General features: G+C 36.5%; 1 protein-coding gene across 1 annotated transcript; it reads left to right on the top strand.

The window, feature by feature from the left end:
- Positions 1-18602: 18602 nt before the first annotated feature.
- LOC139848916 (uncharacterized) lies at positions 18603-19439 on the top strand. Its single transcript, XM_071838597.1, has one exon. The coding sequence runs from the start codon at positions 18603-18605 to the stop codon at positions 19437-19439; it is 837 nt and encodes a 278-aa protein (XP_071694698.1).
- Positions 19440-19737: the final 298 nt, after the last annotated feature.

The raw sequence follows: 19737 nt of genomic DNA, 5'->3' as shown, positions 1-19737 counted from the left end.
AATATGGGCGGGTCAAGAGTGGCTTAGTGTTCTCGGATTGCATCCGTGCAAGAGAGAAACGACTAAGTGCACTAGTTATGTAGCTTAGATAGAACTATTGGGTTAACCTAATAGTTGTATCTATGGTTGATGTTTAGCTTAGGCAAGGTTATTACATTGCTAGTAATCTTGCCTATGGTTTGTGTTAGCTTAGACACATTAAGTGTCTATGTATGAGATGATGATAGCTTAGGCATATTTAGTATGTCTATGGTTAGCTTAGGCATGATTACTAGGTTCGGCCTAGTAAGTCATGTCTATGGTATGAATGAATTGGATCCGAATGTATGCAAGCAACCAATGGGTTGAAGGATAAGTGTTATGATTTATGCCCACATGTTTTGTGTTTTGTGTTTTATTACTTTCCTATAACTCACTAAGTGCAAAAGCTTACCCCTATGATGTTTTATGTTTTAGGTGCTAAGGTCCATCGTGAAGGTAAGGAGCCCGTGTAAAGCACTAGAGGAGCATTGGCATAGCGTAAGTGGTATTGCAAGTCCCTTTTTGTAATCACGCTCTACGGTTACCGCTTATTAAACGCCAAGGGCTTTGAATGAGTCATGTTGGTTATTGTTGAACTTGGGACCAATTGATGGTTTTGATTCATGAAAACACGTTTTGTTGTTTAAATGTTGTTTATAGATGGTTCACGATGTTAGAAACTGATTTCTGATGTTTGTGTATGAATTATGCAGTTTTAAATATGTTTGAGTATGATGAAAAGTGAAAAAGTTTGGTTTAAGTGAAATGTTGCAGATCAGCCCCCGGATTAGTGTTATGTCGCGCCGCGGCCAAGGGCTCCGCGCCGCGGCATATAACTGATGTTGGGAACAGAAGCAAGGCTAAGAAGTATAAATTTTCCTGTGTATTGTCGCGCCGCGACAAGGCTGGCCGCGCCGCGGCATAAGCCTTGTCCAGGCAGTAACCTTGTTTTTCAAAAAAAAAAAAAAAAAAAAAAAAAAAATTTACTCGATTCAAGGCGTTAAAAGTTGGTATCAGAGCTGTGGTTTAAGGGACTTGGATAACCCACGATAGGGATTATCTAGGCTTAAACCATTGTTGCGAAAGGATAAGCGGTTTAGGACTTGCATAAGTGTTAAAGTCGTATAGTTGTGCCATGCTCCATAGGGTAGAGTCATTGACAAGACCCATAGTATAATGAATAAGATTACGAATTGGTTTATGTAAGGAGTTTGATACTCGCTAGCCATGATGTCGTGGTAGACTAGATGTGTAATGAAATGGTGTAATAACAACAGGCCATTGCTATTACTTCATTTTAGTACACATGGACGTCTACTATGGTCATGGTGAATCGAGTTAGGAATTCTTTCGGATTGTTTGGTTTTGATGAATAATGGTGTTACCGGTATTTGAACTAATGGGTTGAATGTAATTTTCAGAATGGCTATTGTATCGCCAAACCGAGGTCAAGATGAGGATGATGAGTACGTCCGCACCCCATCCACGGAGTCTATAGAAGACTCTCAAAATGAATCGGAAGAAGTTAACATGCCAAATGACATTTCGGGGCAAATAGGGCAAGCCTTGATACGTTATACCCCAACCTTGTTAGAAAAGATCAAGACGTTGATCAATGATCAATTAGATGAGAAGTTAAAGACTTTTGTTGCCAATAACCCTACCTTAAGAGGTGAAGGGGGAAGTGGGGTAAGGCAAGAAGAGGTAGAAGCCCCTAAAAGAAAGGATGATCGTTTTGAATATAAGAACTTTGCAAATTGCCATCCCCCTGAGTTTCATGGTAAGGTTGACCCTATTGTTAGTCAAAGATGGATTGATGAGATTGAAGAAACTTTTATGCTATGTGAATGCCCCGAGCATTTAAAGGTAATTTACGCGGCACATCAAATGAAGGGTAGTGGTTATGAGTGGTGGAATTTTATAGTTAAGTCTCATGGGCGAGACGTGGCTACAAGTTTCTCATGGGACAAGTTCCGTGAAATGTTTATGACTCAATTTGCTCCACCCGCTGAGGTTAGTAGGTTGAAATCCGAGTTTATGAATATAGAGCATGGAAGTAAGTCGGTGACCGAGTTTAATGCCGAGTTCAATGATAAGTCTCGATTTTGTCCGGACTTTGTGTCAAGTCCCAAGTTGATGATGGATCATTATCATGAAAAGTTGAATCCCGAGATAAGTGAGTTTATTGACAAGAGCACGTATAAGACTTTGGCCGAAATGATGAATAGAGCACTTGTTAGAGAACACGAACTTAGGAAGAAGGCGGCGTTTAAGCGAAAGTTAGATCAAGACTCCAAGGCAATGCAAAATGTTAGTCCGAAGAAGGGTAAGTTTGGTTCCGAATCCCTGCACAAGTCAAAAGGGGGTTTTGGGTCGGGTAAGAGCGGTGGGAAAGAAGCCAAGTTGTGTACTAGATGTGGTAAAAATCATACGGGTGAATGTAAAGCGGGTACCTCCGATTGTTACTCTTGTGGAAAGCCGGGACATAGGGCCGCCGAATGTCCTAAGAAAGGTAAGCAATGTTATTATTGTTTTGAGAAAGGTCACTTTCAAGCCGAATGTCCGGAATACAAGAAGGATTTAGCTAGTGGTAGTGTTAAGAAAGAGGTTAAGACGGAACCGAAGACTAGTGATAGCCGACCAAGGGCCCGAGCTCATCAGATTACCGCACTCGAAGCGAAGGAGTCCCAAAATGTGGTGTCAGGTACCTTTATTGTAAACTCTTTACCTGCGCATGTTTTGTTTGATTCCGGTGCTACGCGGTCGTTCGTATCATATTCTTTTTGTAAGCATTTTAATATGACCCCTAGTATGTTAGAACACCCATTAGAGGTTGAAATAGCGGATAATAAGACTGTGATGGTGTATAGTATCATTAAAGGATGTGAAATTATTTTGGATGATGAAAAGTTTGTCATTGATTTAATACCCATGCATATGGGGGAATTTCAAGTAATTGTGGGCATGGATTGGCTAGATGACAATGAAGGGATAATTTTGTGTCGTAAGAAAATAGATGTCGAACGAGGTGTATATAAAATAGCTTATATTTTACTAGGAAAAACTATTAAATACGATACAATTTTACACAAGATATTTATTTATTTATAGAATGGATATACTTAAACCTTGCTACAACACTTATAGGCAGTGTACCTAATCGTACAGTAGTGTAGTTTTTAGTAAGTCCGGTTCGTTCCACAGGGAAATCTTTAAACAAAGCTCAACGCTATATTAGTTTATTTTTATAAAAATACAAATATATATATATAGGTAATATTATTATTATAAAGGGGGGTATTTACCGTTTAATGACCGGTTTGTCGATTTTAAGACTTTAGTCGCAGTTAAAACCTAATGTAAAATATAAAATAAATACAAGACTTAAATTAAAGCGTAAAGTAAATAACGATAATGAAATTGCGAATAATAAAAATGCGATAAAATAAAATTGCGATAATTAAAAAGTACGATAATTAAAAGTGCGATAAAATAAAATAACAATAAATAAAAGTGCGATAATTAGAAGTGCAATTAAATATAAAATAAAGGAAATTAAATATGAAATAAAAGAATTATGCTTATTTAAACTTCCGTAATCATGATGTTTGACGTGTTGATTTTAGTTTTATGCCCTTGGGTTAATTGTCCTTTGTCCTGGATTATTCAATATGTCCGTCTGGTTTTTGTCCATAACAGTCCATCAGTCATAAATATAAATTGCAAGTGTCCTTGTCAAATTATTATTATACCCGAAGTTAAATATTCCAACTAATTGGGGATTCGAATTGTAACAAGGTTTTAATACTTTGTTTAATGAATACACCAGGTTATCGACTGCGTGTAAACCAAGGTTTTACTACTTTGTTAACAATTACACCAATTACCCTTGAATGTAATTTCACCCCTGTTTTAATTATTCTAGTGGCTATTAATCCATTCCCGTGTCCGGTTAAATGAACGATTATTCGTACATATAAATACCCCGCCCATCGTGTCCGATCGAGTGTATATGGTAATTTATAGGGACGCCCAATTGTAAATCTTTATATTAACATTAACAAACTTTCATTTAGTTAAACAAATATAAAGCCCATTAATAGCCCATAGTCTAGTTTCCACAAGTGTCGTTCTTTTGTCCAAACCCCAATTATGGTACAAAGCCCAATTACCCAATTTTAGTAATTAGCCCAACATCATGATTACTTCGTTTTAAATAAGCATAATAATAACTTAGCTACGAGACATTAATGTAAAAAGGTTGAACATAACTTACAATGATTAAAAATAGCGTAGCGTTACACGGACAGAATTTCGACTTACACCCTTACAACATTCGCTAACATACCCTTATTATTAGAATTATAATTAAAATTAAAATATAAATTATAAATATAAATATATTTACGTATGAAGAGGAAGAGAAAAAAGATGATAAAAACTCGGCAGAAAACTGGCTTTATATAGGACCTGACCAGCAATCTCACTCCATGCGACTCGCATGGATTTGTGCTTCTGGCCATGCGAGTCGCATGGCCACCCTGGATCCAGCCAAATGAATTTGTTTTCTTCTTGCCGACGTAATATAATAATAATAATATATATAATATATAATTATATATAATTATATATATATTATATTATATTCTTGTGCATAGTAGACTAGATATTTTTGGTCCGTTGCGTCGGGCGTTTCTTCTTGGCTCAGGTCCCGGTTCCGGATTTTCGGACGTCCTCGCGTATTATTTTAAATCGCGTACTTTGCGTCTTGTAACTTGTACTCTTGTCATTTTGAGACGTTCCTCATCAATATTTTGAACCTTTTTAATTGTATCTTGTACTTTTTAGCTCTTTGGACCTTTTTGTCTTCAATTTGTCGAATCTGCCTTTTGTCTTCACCTTTTATTATTTAAACGAATATCTCTTGTAAATAGAACAATTGCAACTAAAAGCTTGTCTTTCTTGAGGAATAATGCTATGAAATATATGTTCGTTTTTAGCATTATCAAAAATTGTGTTAGTTCAATCACCTAGTGGAAAGGTTATATGGATTTATGGGGAACGAGCTAGGCGTGCTATCCCTATATGCACGTATGCTAAGGCTAAAAGGTTTTTGTCTCATGGGTGTTGTGCGTTTTTGGCACATGTTGTTGATAATTCGAGAAAGATTGTTGAATTAGATGATGTACCAATAGTTAACGAGTTTCCGGATGTGTTTCCAAGTGAATTGCCCGGTGTACCTCCCGAGCGTGAGGTAGAATTTAGAATAGATTTGATACCCGGGGCCACGCCAATTGCCAAAGCTCCATATCGATTAGCCCCATCGGAAATGAGAGAAATGATGACTCAATTGCAAGATTTGATAGATAAAAGTTTTATACGTCCTAGTAGTTCACCATGGGGAGCTCCGGTTTTATTTGTGAAAAAGAAGGATGGGACTATGAGAATGTGTATTGATTATCGAGAATTGAATAAAGTCACTATTAAGAATAAGTATCCGTTGCCAAGGATAGATGATTTGTTCGACCAATTACAAGGTGCAAGTTTCTTTTCAAAGATAGATTTAAGGTCGGGTTACCATCAATTGAAAGTGAGGGAAGAAGATGTCCCTAAAACGACTTTTCGAACGAGGTATGGTCATTATGAGTTTGTGGTTATGCCGTTTGGATTAACAAATGCTCCGGCCGCATTTATGGATTTGATGAATAGGGTTTGTCGACCGATGCTTGATAGGTTTGTAATTGTATTTATAGATGATATCTTGGTATATTCTAAGAGTGAAGAGGAACATGCGGTGCATTTAAGACAAGTGTTAGAGACTTTAAGAAGAGAAAGATTGTTTGCTAAGTTCTCTAAGTGTGAATTTTGGCTTCGTGAAGTTCAATTTTTGGGCCATGTCATTAATAAGAAGGGTATTTGTGTTGATCCGGTAAAGATAGAGGCAATTATGAGATGGGAACCACCTACTAATCCTACCGAGGTTAGGAGTTTTCTAGGTTTAGCGGGGTATTATCGACGGTTTATACAAGATTTCTCTAGAATAGCCACCCCACTCACCAAGTTGACTCGTAAAAGTGTGCCATGGAGATGGGAAGAAAAGCAAGAACAAGCGTTTCAACTCCTTAAGGAGAAGCTTGTTCAAGCTCCCATATTGGTTTTACCGGAAGGGAATGAGAACATGACGGTTTATTGTGATGCTTCTAAGAAAGGCTTAGGGTGTGTATTGATGCAAAATGGAAAGGTCATAGCTTATGCTTCCCGGCAATTGAAGGAACACGAGAAACGTTACCCTACGCATGATTTAGAATTGACGGCCATAGTTTTTGCTTTAAAGATTTGGCGTCATTATCTTTATGGTGTTAAGTTTTCCATTTATACCGATCATAAGAACTTAAAGTATTTGTTTGATCAAATGGATTTGAATGATAGGCAAAGGAGAGGTCTCGATTTGGTGAAAGATTATGATTGTGAGATTTTATATCATCCCGGAAAAGAGAATGTGGTGGCGGATGCTCTTAGTAGGAAGTCGAGTCATCAACCAATTAAGATAACAAGTTTGGCTATGGTAATATTGCCTCGAATATTTGATGATATTCATGTTGCACAAGGTGAAGCGTTATCGCCCGAAAACGTGAGAAAAGAAAGGATCAAGGGGCAAGTTGATAATTTTGTGGTAGATTCCCGTGGTTTAAGGCTTAGATATGGGAGGATTTGGGTACCTTTGCAAAGTGGCGTTAGAAGTGAGCTCCTAGACTTAGCTCACAAGTCTAAGTATTCGATTCACCCCGGTGCTACGAAAATGTATAGAGATTTAAGGAAAGACTATTGGTGGCCGGGAATGAAGAGGGATATAGTTAAGTATGTACACAAGTGTCTTACTTGTCTTCAAGTGAAAGCCGATCATCAAATGCCTTACGGTAAGATGCAACCTTTAGAGGTACCGGTTTGGAAATGGGAGCATATTACAATGGATTTAGTGACTAAGTTGCCTAAGACCCCTAGACAACACGATGCAATTTGGGTTATTGTTGATAGATTGACTAAGAGTGCATTATTTTTGGCAATAAGAGAAGCTTCTTCATCGGAAGCAATGTCTAAGTTGTATATGAAGGAAGTTGTTGCAAGGCATGGAGTACCGGTTTCCATAGTTTCGGATCGAGACACTCGATTTACATCTCGATATTGGAGAAAGTTTCAAGAGGAAATGGGTACTAAGTTACATATAAGTACCGCGTTTCACCCACAAACGGATGGTCAAAGTGAACGGACTATATAAACTCTCGAGGATATGTTAAGAGCATGCGTCATCGATTTTGGTGGTAGTTGGGATACTCACTTACCTTTAGTTGAATTTTCGTACAACAATAGTTATCATTCTACAATCGGAATGGCGCCTTATGAGATGTTGTATGGAAGGAGGTGTAGAACCCCGATATGTTGGGGCGAAGTAGGTCAACGGGAATTAGGAAGCACGGAAATAGTACAACAAACCACCGAGATGATTGACCAAATTCGTGAAAGAATGAAGGCGGCGCAAGATCGACAAAAGTCTTATGTTGATAAAAGGAGAAAACCGATAGAATTTCAAGTAGGTGATAAAGTGATGTTAAAAGTTTCTCCATGGAAAGGCATCATTCGTTTTAGAAAGAGGGGAAAATTGGGTCCAAGGTTCGTGGGACCATTTGAGATAGTGGCGAAAGTTGGGAAGGTAGCCTACCGTTTGGCTTTACCCGATGAATTGAGTAATATTCACGACACGTTTCACGTGTCACAATTGAGAAAGTGTTTGGCGGATGAATCAACTTATGTTCCTTTGAATGAAATTGAGGTTGATAATAAGTTAAGATATGCGGAGAAGCCAATAAAGATATTGGAGCAAAAGGTTAAGCGCTTGAGAAATAAGTCGGTTACATTGTTGAAGGTATTATGGCAATTTAGAAAAGGTTCCGAATGTACATGGGAACCCGAAGAATGGCTCATGAAGTATTATCCGTCATTGCATCAAGAGTGGTTCGCGAGGACGCGAACGATCCAAGAGGGGGAGAGTTGTAACATCCCAAATATTTAAGGTATTATTTTATGTAAATTTTAATTGCTAAGAAATTATATGGTAAAGGTTGTTTTATGTTAAATGGATAAAAGTTAAGTTTATTGGTTAAGTTAAGAAGGACTAATGGTGCAAAGTTAGAATTAAGGACTTCCCTAACTATAGATGTGATGGGGAGGGTTGAAATTGCTAATAGACCAAAGTTATATTAAATAAAAGAAATTAGAAATGCTGGAAATTGAATTTATTCACAAAAAAATAAAGAAACCTCCTGGTTGTATGTGTGTGTGTCGACTTGGAGGAGGAAGAAGAAGGAGATCACCAATTGATGAAATTAAACTCATGCAAGCTTGAATTTAGTGAAATCTAACACACCTTAATCACTGTAGCAAGCTTTAATCTTCCAATTTCACTCTCTTGGTGCACAATTAGGGTTCTTAAACTCTAAAAGACAAGGTATGGATTTTGTGTCTAGGTATTGCTTGTATTGTGTGTTAATGATGAGATTATGCTTAAGAAAGTTGCTATTTGTTAAATTGTGCACATTTGAATAAATTAGAATGGAATTGTTGATGATTTTGGAAGTAATTACATGTATGAACTTGCATTATAGATTTATGGCATGATTATGGTGATATTGATGATGTTCTAGTTAGATTTCTAGTCATGCACACCAAGTGTTTGTTAAAATGTCTCAATGAGAAGTTTATGTGTTCTAGCTAGAAATTGTGATGAAGGATGTTCATGTATGAACTATGGTTATTGTTGAAGGTTATAGAAATTGATTATTTGATAATTTAAGGGTGTTAGTAATGAAATTGGATTGTATGCACATTTCTTAAATAATGAAAGGATTAAAGGAAAAGTTGCATGTATTGCTAAGAAATGAACTAGTAAATGTACTTGATTAAAGTTATGAAGTTTAATTGGTAATATTCTTGTTTTAGAAAAGATGAGATCAAGGCTAGAATGTATGTATGTTGTGATTAGGGGGTTAAGTAAATGTGAAAGTATATGATAGTGTATTAATACATGAAAGTTGTGATTTTCGATTGAGTGATGATTAATGAGATTAGCTCATGTATAGGTGCTAATCAAGGAAAAGAGGTTACAAGTGATCAAGGAAATTCAATTAAGCAAGGTGAGTTCATAGGGGGTAATATGGGCGGGTCAAGAGTGGCTTAGTGTTCTCGGATTGCATCCGTGCAAGAGAGAAACGACTAAGTGCACTAGTTATGTAGCTTAGATAGAACTATTGGGTTAACCTAATAGTTGTATCTATGGTTGATGTTTAGCTTAGGCAAGGTTATTACATTGCTAGTAATCTTGCCTATGGTTTGTGTTAGCTTAGACACATTAAGTGTCTATGTATGAGATGATGATAGCTTAGGCATATTTAGTATGTCTATGGTTAGCTTAGGCATGATTACTAGGTTCGGCCTAGTAAGTCATGTCTATGGTATGAATGAATTGGATCCGAATGTATGCAAGCAACCAATGGGTTGAAGGATAAGTGTTATGATTTATGCCCACATGTTTTGTGTTTTGTGTTTTATTACTTTCCTATAACTCACTAAGTGCAAAAGCTTACCCCTATGATGTTTTATGTTTTAGGTGCTAAGGTCCATCGTGAAGGTAAGGAGCCCGTGTAAAGCGCTAGAGGAGCATTGGCATAGCGTAAGTGGTATTGCAAGTCCCTTTTTGTAATCACGCTCTACGGTTACCGCTTATTAAATGCCAAGGGCTTTGAATGAGTCATGTTGGTTATTGTTGAACTTGGGACCAATTGATGGTTTTGATTCATGAAAACACGTTTTGTTGTTTAAATGTTGTTTATAGATGGTTCACGATGTTAGAAACTGATTTCTGATGTTTGTGTATGAATTATGCAGTTTTAAATATGTTTGAGTATGATGAAAAGTGAAAAAGTTTGGTTTAAGTGAAATGTTGCAGATCAGCCCCCGGATTAGTGTTATGTCGCGCCGCGGCCAAGGGCTCCGCGCCGCGGCATATAACTGATGTTGGGAACAGAAGCAAGGCTAAGAAGTATAAATTTTCCTGTGTATTGTCGCGCCGCGACAAGGCTGGCCGCGCCGCGGCATAAGCCTTGTCCAGGCAGTAACCTTGTTTTTCAAAAAAAAAAAAAAAAAAAAAAAAAAATTTACTCGATTCAAGGCGTTAAATTTCGATGAACGAATTAAAAGATATGGACAACTGAATTATGATTAACATTAATTGAAATTGCTTTTGAATCTGCAATTGATATTTAAACAACTTGTTTATAAGATTGATAATTTGGATTTTCAAATATTACTAATCGAGTAAATGAATTTCTATATAAGGCACGTCTCGATTTGTTGAACAATTGTCAAAATTGACTGTTTTATCATATTTTAAAGCTTTATAAAACTATAGTCTAATTATTTAAGAATTGGGAAACCATGTGAAATGTTAAACTATTTTCGATTACCATGATCATTCAAACTATAGTATAGATTTTAAAAGATCATATTGGGTCAGGTTGACTTTTTGAAATGACTTTTGATAACTTTTGTATGTCAATCTCGAGTATTAGAATTGTGATACACTATGCCTCAACCTAGCTTATTAGACATGTATTGATCAAAATATGTTCTATAGGTTGAGATCTACGGTTAATTTTGCATTTCGAGTTTCGGTCACTTTTTGGTAAATGACCTTATGTGCTGCTAAGGTGAGTTTCATTTGCTCCCTTTTTAATTGCTTTTGCAATCTATATTTTTGGGCTGAGAATACATGCACTTTATTTTAAACAATGGACACAAGTACATACTAAATTCTATACTGAGTTTGAACCGAAAATTCCTTAGCTTTGGTAACTAGTAACTGCCGGTTATAAGAACTGGTGGGCGCGAGTAGTAGTATATGGATCCATAGGGCTTGATATCCCCGTCCGAGCTAGAGCACTAGCCTTTTAACGGACGTATGCTATTTGAGAAGCGTACACGTTGGTTTGCGTGTATTATTAAGATGATTATACAATGGGTACAAATTATATATACGTTAAGTTTAGTTACCAGGGTGCTCTGTCACGTAGAATCATTTGATAAACGTTTCTGGAAGAAACAACTGAAATCTTGTGATCCACCTTTACATACGATTTATGTGCAACATTAAAACTATGAACTCACCAACCTTTGTGTTGACACTTTTAAGCATGTTTATTCTCAGGTTTCTAGAAGTCTTCCGCTGTTCGGTTATACATTATACAAGCTATGTGCATGGAGTCATACATGCTTTATTCAAGAAAACTTTGCATTCACAAAATCATCACCGTGTATCTTATTTTGACTGCATTGTCAACGGATGTAGTATTGTAAACTATTATATACGGTAATTGTCTATACGTAGAAATCATCAGACGTCGAAAACCTTGGATTTATATATTCATTTATGGTGTGCCTTTTTAAAAGAATGCAATGTTTACAAAATGTATCATATAGAGGTCAAAACCTCACTATGAAATCAATGAATGATGTATTCGTCCAAAGTGGATTTGGAGCGATCGTCACAGCAACCGAGACGAGATGTTCATCTCCCGAGATTTCTCGGTAAACGGGGTCAAACTTAGTCAAAGTCACGATTTCTCGAATTTTCTTCCTAATTTGTAAGATTTTCTTGTAAAATTTCGTAATTTCTAAGATTTTCTCGCTCATTTCTCGCATATTTTTGTAAAATCCCATAAATACATATATAAGTATACATATATTTATGTTTTTATGTATATTTTTATTAAAAAAACTATAAAGTCAACGTAAGTCAACGTTCGAGATCTCATTAAAAAAGTCTAAACGAGATCTTCCCGAGATCCGAGTTTTCTAACCTTGGGTCTAGGGTTACAAAACCCCTAAATCTCTAACAAGATGGAGAAACAAGAGTTCTAATAGTTCTAGCAAGTGTTAAGGATGTTGATTACACCCTTAGATTCAATTGCATGTAGGAAATCTAGGGTTTTTGAGCTTGATCTATCCAAATCGCCACCAATAAGTTCCTGCCCTCTTTCTTAATTTTTCTCAGCTCATCAACTTTAATGAGCATTTTTGGACAGACTTCTAATATTTAATATAAGTCATATTCCCAATTTTAACCATGCCCCACTTAACACTTGCACTCTTAGTCCTTTTTCTAACAATAGTTAAACTAACTAACACCAATCATAATAAAATAATATATTTTAGAGATGGGGTGTTACAAATCTTCCCCACTTGAATAGGATCACGTCCCTGTGATCACACCACGCACAATCTGTTAGGTAATATAACACACTCCAAGCTTTTAACCAACTTAGAACCTCATTCAGTGTTCTCTCTAACTTATAAGTCCTTCAACACGACCGAATACTTTTTCAAGTTAATCAATAATCAACATATCTTAATACGAGCACTCATCAATATTGCATTCACATTTTTGAAAGCATTAAATGTACTATGTATCTATCCTAATTCCACCAACAACGCTAAGCAATACGATACTTTCCAAAACTCTCGTCGAATTGCGAAAGGCTCGACATGCCGTGGACCAAACCTTCATTTCCTTCAAGAGTGATAAGTAATTCCACATGTCTCTACTTGTAAAAATTGAAATCAACCCCACGCTTTGCGATTTCCTCTTTACAAAACATATTCATTAATGACCTAAACAAGGATCTTTCTCAAGTCAGGAAAAATATTGATCATTAGCCATTAGATCTTCACCCATCAGAATGGCATCATATAGAGCCCACGAGCTCCCACTTCCACTCTGAAACTTGAACCAGTCGTAACTTCCATAGAGACATGTCCGAGTTCATTAACTATTCAACCTAATTCATCTTTCAAAGGTTGACCTTGTTGAGTTAACCTTACGCTTTCCGCTTTCCGCTTTCTGGTACATAAGAGCAACAAAATATGCTTGTCTCGTTAGCTCACTGTACACGATATAACTTTCATCTCATAGTGATCGCACACTATTGATTGCATATGACTTTTACATCTTTCGGCCTTCCTTCCCCACTTAGCGAATCCTTACCGCCCCTTCATTGGTTTTGACATCTTCAACCGTCAGATATAATGCTAATAACCATCATTGCATTGTCAGTAATCATTACTACAAAATGTATTCACACCAACCCTTACATACGTATGAGTATTCACAACCGGATAACAATGTTGTTAAATTAACATAGCCGGAGTCAAATAATACATGAGCATGTATAGTGAGGTACATGATGCCACGTCATGTTGACTCATCTACTGTCACTTAAGAAACTCGATCTTCGATTTCACACTTCCAAGGTTCTATCTTCCCCACTTAGAATAGTGGTACCTTCATTAATGTCTTCACAACCTCTAAACTGCTTCTCAGGGTTTACTCATTATATTAATAGCACGAGTCCTCTCAGTATCAACAGACATCACAATACGTTAATTTTTATTACAACATCAACATACGTTTTCACCCAACACCATACCGTCACGTGGTCTTTAGCCATGTATCAGAATCTTATGACCATCATTGTTTGAGATAGGACATAACAGGATTGACTCCCTGAAAACAATCTCATCTAATCTCGCTTCTTTGTTTTCCATTGTAAGGTCATAAACTTCTAAATGCTTTAGGTCAAGCACCCGCAACAGGATTTCCTTCACAATTCTCGATGTCGAAACATCTAAGGTAGGGTTCACAAACCATATTGATATCAACACGGGAATGAAACTCGTCACTGCCGTCATCATCAAGAATTCTTAAGTCTTTGGAATGGATATCTCACTATACTTGTTTTATTGGAGAAGTCTCTACTCCCCACTAACAAACATGCAACTGAAGTTAACCTTTCCATACGTATCCACGGAAAGTCCCCAATGATACTTTAAGGTCACTTGCTCCCGTACATGTTGACATGTTTGCACTCAGCCATATATCCTCCATATTTCATTTGGTGTACAATGAACACGACGCTTGATCCTTACGGATATGGCCTTAACGCGAAAAGATTCTCTTTTCATCGGTGAACCGTTTGTTGGTCTTCGATCTTACATGTCCGATAAGCATCATGGATCACAACTTGTTGAATATCCGTATCATCCACCTGATGAGCACAACATGTTCACCACTAGGATGTACTAGTATATCAATCCACCTCCTCTATATTTATTACACACCCTGACGTATGTCACTTCCTTTCCAATGCCCTAACAAATGGGAAATTCCTACGTATCACACTCAGTTGACGTAAAACGTCTTCTGCATGCATACCCATAGGGGTATGGGCGAATCCTTACAAGACTCTCCCTATCGACTCCACAGTCGTCATTACCAAACGGACTTCTTTCCAGAGAATTTCTAGGATCCAATTATCCTCTAATACACTACCTTTCTAATCTATCGTAATCTTGGAATAACTACATGAGTCTCTATTCAACACAAGCACTACTAACCATGTCACGTTCCTCCGTTCAATACCCAATATATCGTGCTCGTGTGACCAGATTCATGATTGTAATAATGATGATCAAGCATTATTACAGACACATACCTTATCACCTTCACATGATATAAGAAGTACTTTACGTGGAGTAGGGTGACATTCGTACAATGCATTACACAAATCTACACATATAATTTCACATTCACACTTAAATCACATAATCATGTCATTCGCTTAGCTATTTTCAATAGGTATTACACGCTTTCATATCATAGCATACACATTGTATATAACATCATATAAATCTCATTAACTATCTACTCGTAGTAGTAAACTATCTCCTATCGAAACATCATTACCTAGTATGATGCTAAGTCACACCTATTCACGCTTTCGATACAATACATAGCATGTCAATTATCCACCTATTGCAATAGGCACTAGTCTCATCTTATCATGTCATATCATCGAACATAGAGTTAGGTCTCACGTATTTGGACATAGCACACAATCCCTACGGTTTAAGTCTAGGTAACTATACTCTACAAGCAAGCTCTTAGATCCTTTAAACCATGCTCTAATACCACTTGAAACGGCCTCAATCGATTTTCAAAGACCCATTTCACCTGCCGTTTAACCAAAACACAGTTAATTTTAATTACATTTAAACCAACACTTCCATTAAATTTGAATGATAATCAATCAACATTTAGTATTAGACCGACCTGTTACAAAATCATGTGGCAAACTTGACCCATCTGACACTTTTTGACCAAAAGACTAGATACCAAGAGCATAAGTTATAAGGTAATTACTACCCATAAAAAAAAACTAACAATCAATCTCATCAAGTGCAAAGTCTAGTCTTCAAGCCACAACTAAGATCATAATAACTCGAAAACGCAATGTCCTTACCCTTCCATTGCACAAACTGAAACCTATAAAAAGGTTAAACAACAACGGGTAAGCAACGCTTAGTAAGAACATAGTATATAAGCATAAATACGCACACAATCAATTATACTCGGGCAAACCAAGGCATCACCTACACCGTTAGAGTCCCACTTACATCCGAGAAGTAAGTTCACCACAAGTTGCATTATTTGTCAACCACTTACTTTAGAGTGCTCCGGAACACTTCTAAAGCCACCACAAATTATACTCTAGTTAGACACTAGAGTCACCATAAATTATACTCTATAGAGTCACCACGATTATACTCTAGTTAGACACTAGAGCCACCACAAATTACATTACCACAAATTATACTCTAGTTAGACACTAGAGTCACCACAAATTATACTCTAGCGTGTCTCGACACACTAGAGCCACCACAAATTAATCGAATACATAAGTACACATATATACAATGAACTCACCTTAACCACAAGCAATTTAATTCAAAATAACTAATCCAAGCAAGCATCTCAACAAGTACTTCCAAGCAAGAAGTCAACACAACCTTTCAAGTACAATCACTTAATCATCATACAAGCATACATATATCACAATCCATTCATATATAATTTTTCAAGACTTGCAATAAATGTCTTCTTACTTCATCTCAATCTCATCCATTTATTAATCTATAACTTCTAGTTTCTACTTAACTTCATATTTCCATATTTATAACCCCATTAAACAAGCTTTTTAATTCACAAGTTCCTCTTTTACAAAAATCATCACTTTTACTAACTTTTTATCCATGAACCTTAACCCTTAAATTCAAATTAGGGTTTCAATGGAGTTAAAACCTTACTTCTAACAACAACAACATCATCTAACTACTTAATTTCAAATATATATCCAGCGGCGGAACTTGAACTCGGATACAAGTGGGGCGGGTGTAAAAATTTTTAAATATTTCATATTTAGCAGGGACGAACACTAAAAAACCTTAATTTTTAATAAAATTTTATTTTTTTAGTGTAAAAATTTTTGTTCCGTAAAATCCAGGGTGGACGGATACCCACCTTGGGTTACCCTATGTTCCGCCTCTGTATATAGCAAGGTTGGCCGAGACGGTGTCGAAACAGATGTTGACTAATGTTGACTTTTATATATATAAATATATATTTACACATATTTTAGAGCTAAAAAACCTTCGTTGACAAGTTTGTACCTATAGTTACTATTAGCGTTAATATAATACAAAATGGAATACTAAACTAAGTCAATTTTGATTGATTCGACCGACTTATGACCGATTTTAACAGAATTTCTGACTGTTGACCGGCTTTGACCCAATTTTTCCTGCATTTGACCTGACTTTTGACCGTTGACCGGCTTATAAGAAAACGGAACGGGGTCAAAACAGTTTAGTCACCAAAACGCTGCAACGGACGTCGCAACGGACGCAACGGACGCCGTTTACAACAGTGGTATATAGCATAAAATTCGCATACCTTGGGTCTAGGGTTACAAAACCCCTAAATCTCTAACAAGATGGAGAAACAAGAGTTCCAATAGTTCTAGCAAGTGTTAAGGATGTTGATTACACCCTTAGATTCAATTGCATGTAGGAAATCTAGGGTTTTTGAGCTTGATCTATCCAAGTCGCAACCAATAAGTTCCTGCCCTCTTTCTTAATTTTTCTCAGCTCATCAACTTAAATGAGCATTTTTGGACAGCCTTCTAATATTTAATATAAGTCATATTCTTAATTTTAACCCTGCCCCACTTAACACTTGCACTCTTAGTCCTTTTTCTAACAAAAGTTAAACTAACTAACACCAATCATAATAAAATAATATATTTTAGAGATGGGGTGTTACATCATAAGTAGCTATGAGTTCTAACAACAATAAAGACTTAACATAGAAAATCACATATCGCTCGCAAGTTTCAAAAAGTATATGTAAATCTATCCAAAGCTGGTTATGGGTCGACTTTTAAGGTTCATGGGTATCCATAATACATTCATACGCATGACCTACATGCATGATCCTTTTTCTGCATATATAATAATACTAGATAGTAGACTAGTAGATAACCATATTGCAACTAGTAATAAGCAAATGTTGATGCACATGGTGATTCAGTGGGGGATAAGTTTTAGGACTCAGGAGGACAGGAGGTCATCATGTGCCTATAATGGTATACTAATGGGGTTATAACTTCTTGTAACATAGTATATGAGTATGCATTGATATATGATTGATGGTTGATGGTGATGGATAATTCGATAAAAATAATTGGCCCCTGCTACATGAAACTAAGGTAGGAATCCTCATGTGACTTATCCCATTTACCACGTGATCATGCACCCAGGACCCAATCAACCACTCCCACCTACATAAAACTTATGGAACTGATTTTCTACATTGTCAGAAGAAATTACATTTACATTACAATACAACTGGTATGTATGGCATATATATCGAAACGAGGTATGAGACATTGTAACATGAAATTCAAATTTTAGACATGTGTTTGATTTTTATATATAGGTCTTAAATGTGTACAACGAGGAAAATAAACCCCGCTTCGCTGCGAGGTGATCTCGGTAGGTTAACGATCAATGATTTTAGTCGCTTAGCGGTGGGTTAATTGGATGTTAAAAAACAGAATATATGAAAAGAAAGTAAAAAAAAAAAGGTTGTAAAGAAAAGGTAGTTTTTTTTGTTAAAAGAATGTCAGTTACTAAAATACCCCCAAAGGTGGGGATAATTACAATTTGGCATGGTGAATAGTGTCGTTCTCATCATAATTAGTATATGTGGATAATAATTTAGTTTAAATAAGAAAACATGTTATGTCAAATGGGATACGGTTTGTCTTCCGAAAGAATTGGGTGGGCTAGGGGTCACCCCTCTCCGCATAAAAAACATAGCAATGCTTGCTAAATGGTGGGCAAAATTCAATTCAAACAAGTCTTGCCTATGGAAGTCTATTATCACATCCTCATTCGGGGTTTCTTTTGGTAGAAATATTTCGTTTAATGTCTCGTCTCTTCACGTCTCTCAACTTTAACCAATTTGGAGAGATTTGGTTAATTTGCAACACGATTCTTCCCTTCAAGACATTATCGGGCTGAATACTTGGAAATGGAAATTAGGTAAAGGTGATAAGATTTTATTTTGACATGATATGTGGCTAAATGGGTGTGTTCTAAAGGATCGTTTTTCGTCGTTATATGATACGAGCTCTCTGCCTTTTGCAACGGTTAGTCAATTTTTTCACTTTGCTTCCTATGTTAATGTTATTCCTCTTTGGTTTATTCATGTTGTACGCCTACTGTCCCTTGTTAATTCTATCAAAATGAGTGAATTGTTGGCTATATTGTCCACTGTTATTTGTGACGTCAATTGTGAAGACCAACTGTATTGGTCTGCTTCTGCCGAGGGTCTTTTTTCGGTTTCTGAAGCTGTCCGATTAATGGTTCTATCGAATACAGCGGATATTCCTTCATGGCCAAAGGTGATTTGGGGAAATAATGTCCCGTCTAAGGTTATGTTGTCTCATTGGCTCGCTATACATAATAGTATTCCGGTTAATGACGTTCTCATTAAAAGGCATATCTTACCTTCTTCTCAATCGAATTTATGTATTTGGTGTTTGGAGGATGTCGAAACGTTCAACCATCTTTTAGTTCATTGTAAATGGACGGCTAAAATTTGGGCGGACTTGTTTAGATGGTGGAAAGTTTATTGGGTGGTTCCGGGATCAATCGAACTTTTTTTCTATGATTGGTTTTATGGCATGGGCATTAAAGCCTCAAAGTTTTGGAAGCTTATCGGTCCCGCGACAATATGGGCAATTTGGTTGGCGCGCAATGATTTTGTTTTCAATGGTAAATTTATATGTAGATCGGTTTTGGTGCGAAACATAAAACTCAAGACCTTCCTTTGGGCCGTTAATCTCAAGCTATGCAGAGGGTTCCAATCTTACATATGGATGGAAAATCCGTCTTTATTATGTTTCTAGTTCGTTTTGTATTTTGCTTTTTAATTTGTTTCTTCAATGTTGGCCGTGCTCAATCCGCCATTGTAATGTACATTTCTTCATTGTTTTGATGAAGTTCTTTTAATATAGTCATATTTTCGCCTTAAAAAAAATAAATAATTTAATTTATTACTCCGTAATACATTATGTTGCTAAATGGTAACTATTGATAGGATTAAGTGCAAGGAATATAACGTGTGTTAAGCACTTTACTAGTGGGGACCATCTTACATGCGCAAATCCTAATATATCTTAAAAATGATTGTTGATTAAACTCTAT

This window comes from Rutidosis leptorrhynchoides, chromosome 5 (assembly GCF_046630445.1).
Source record: "Rutidosis leptorrhynchoides isolate AG116_Rl617_1_P2 chromosome 5, CSIRO_AGI_Rlap_v1, whole genome shotgun sequence".
Classification (NCBI taxonomy): domain Eukaryota; kingdom Viridiplantae; phylum Streptophyta; class Magnoliopsida; order Asterales; family Asteraceae; genus Rutidosis; species Rutidosis leptorrhynchoides.
The sequence above is the reverse complement of the archived record's forward strand: the minus strand, read 5'-3'. Positions and strand labels throughout refer to the sequence as shown.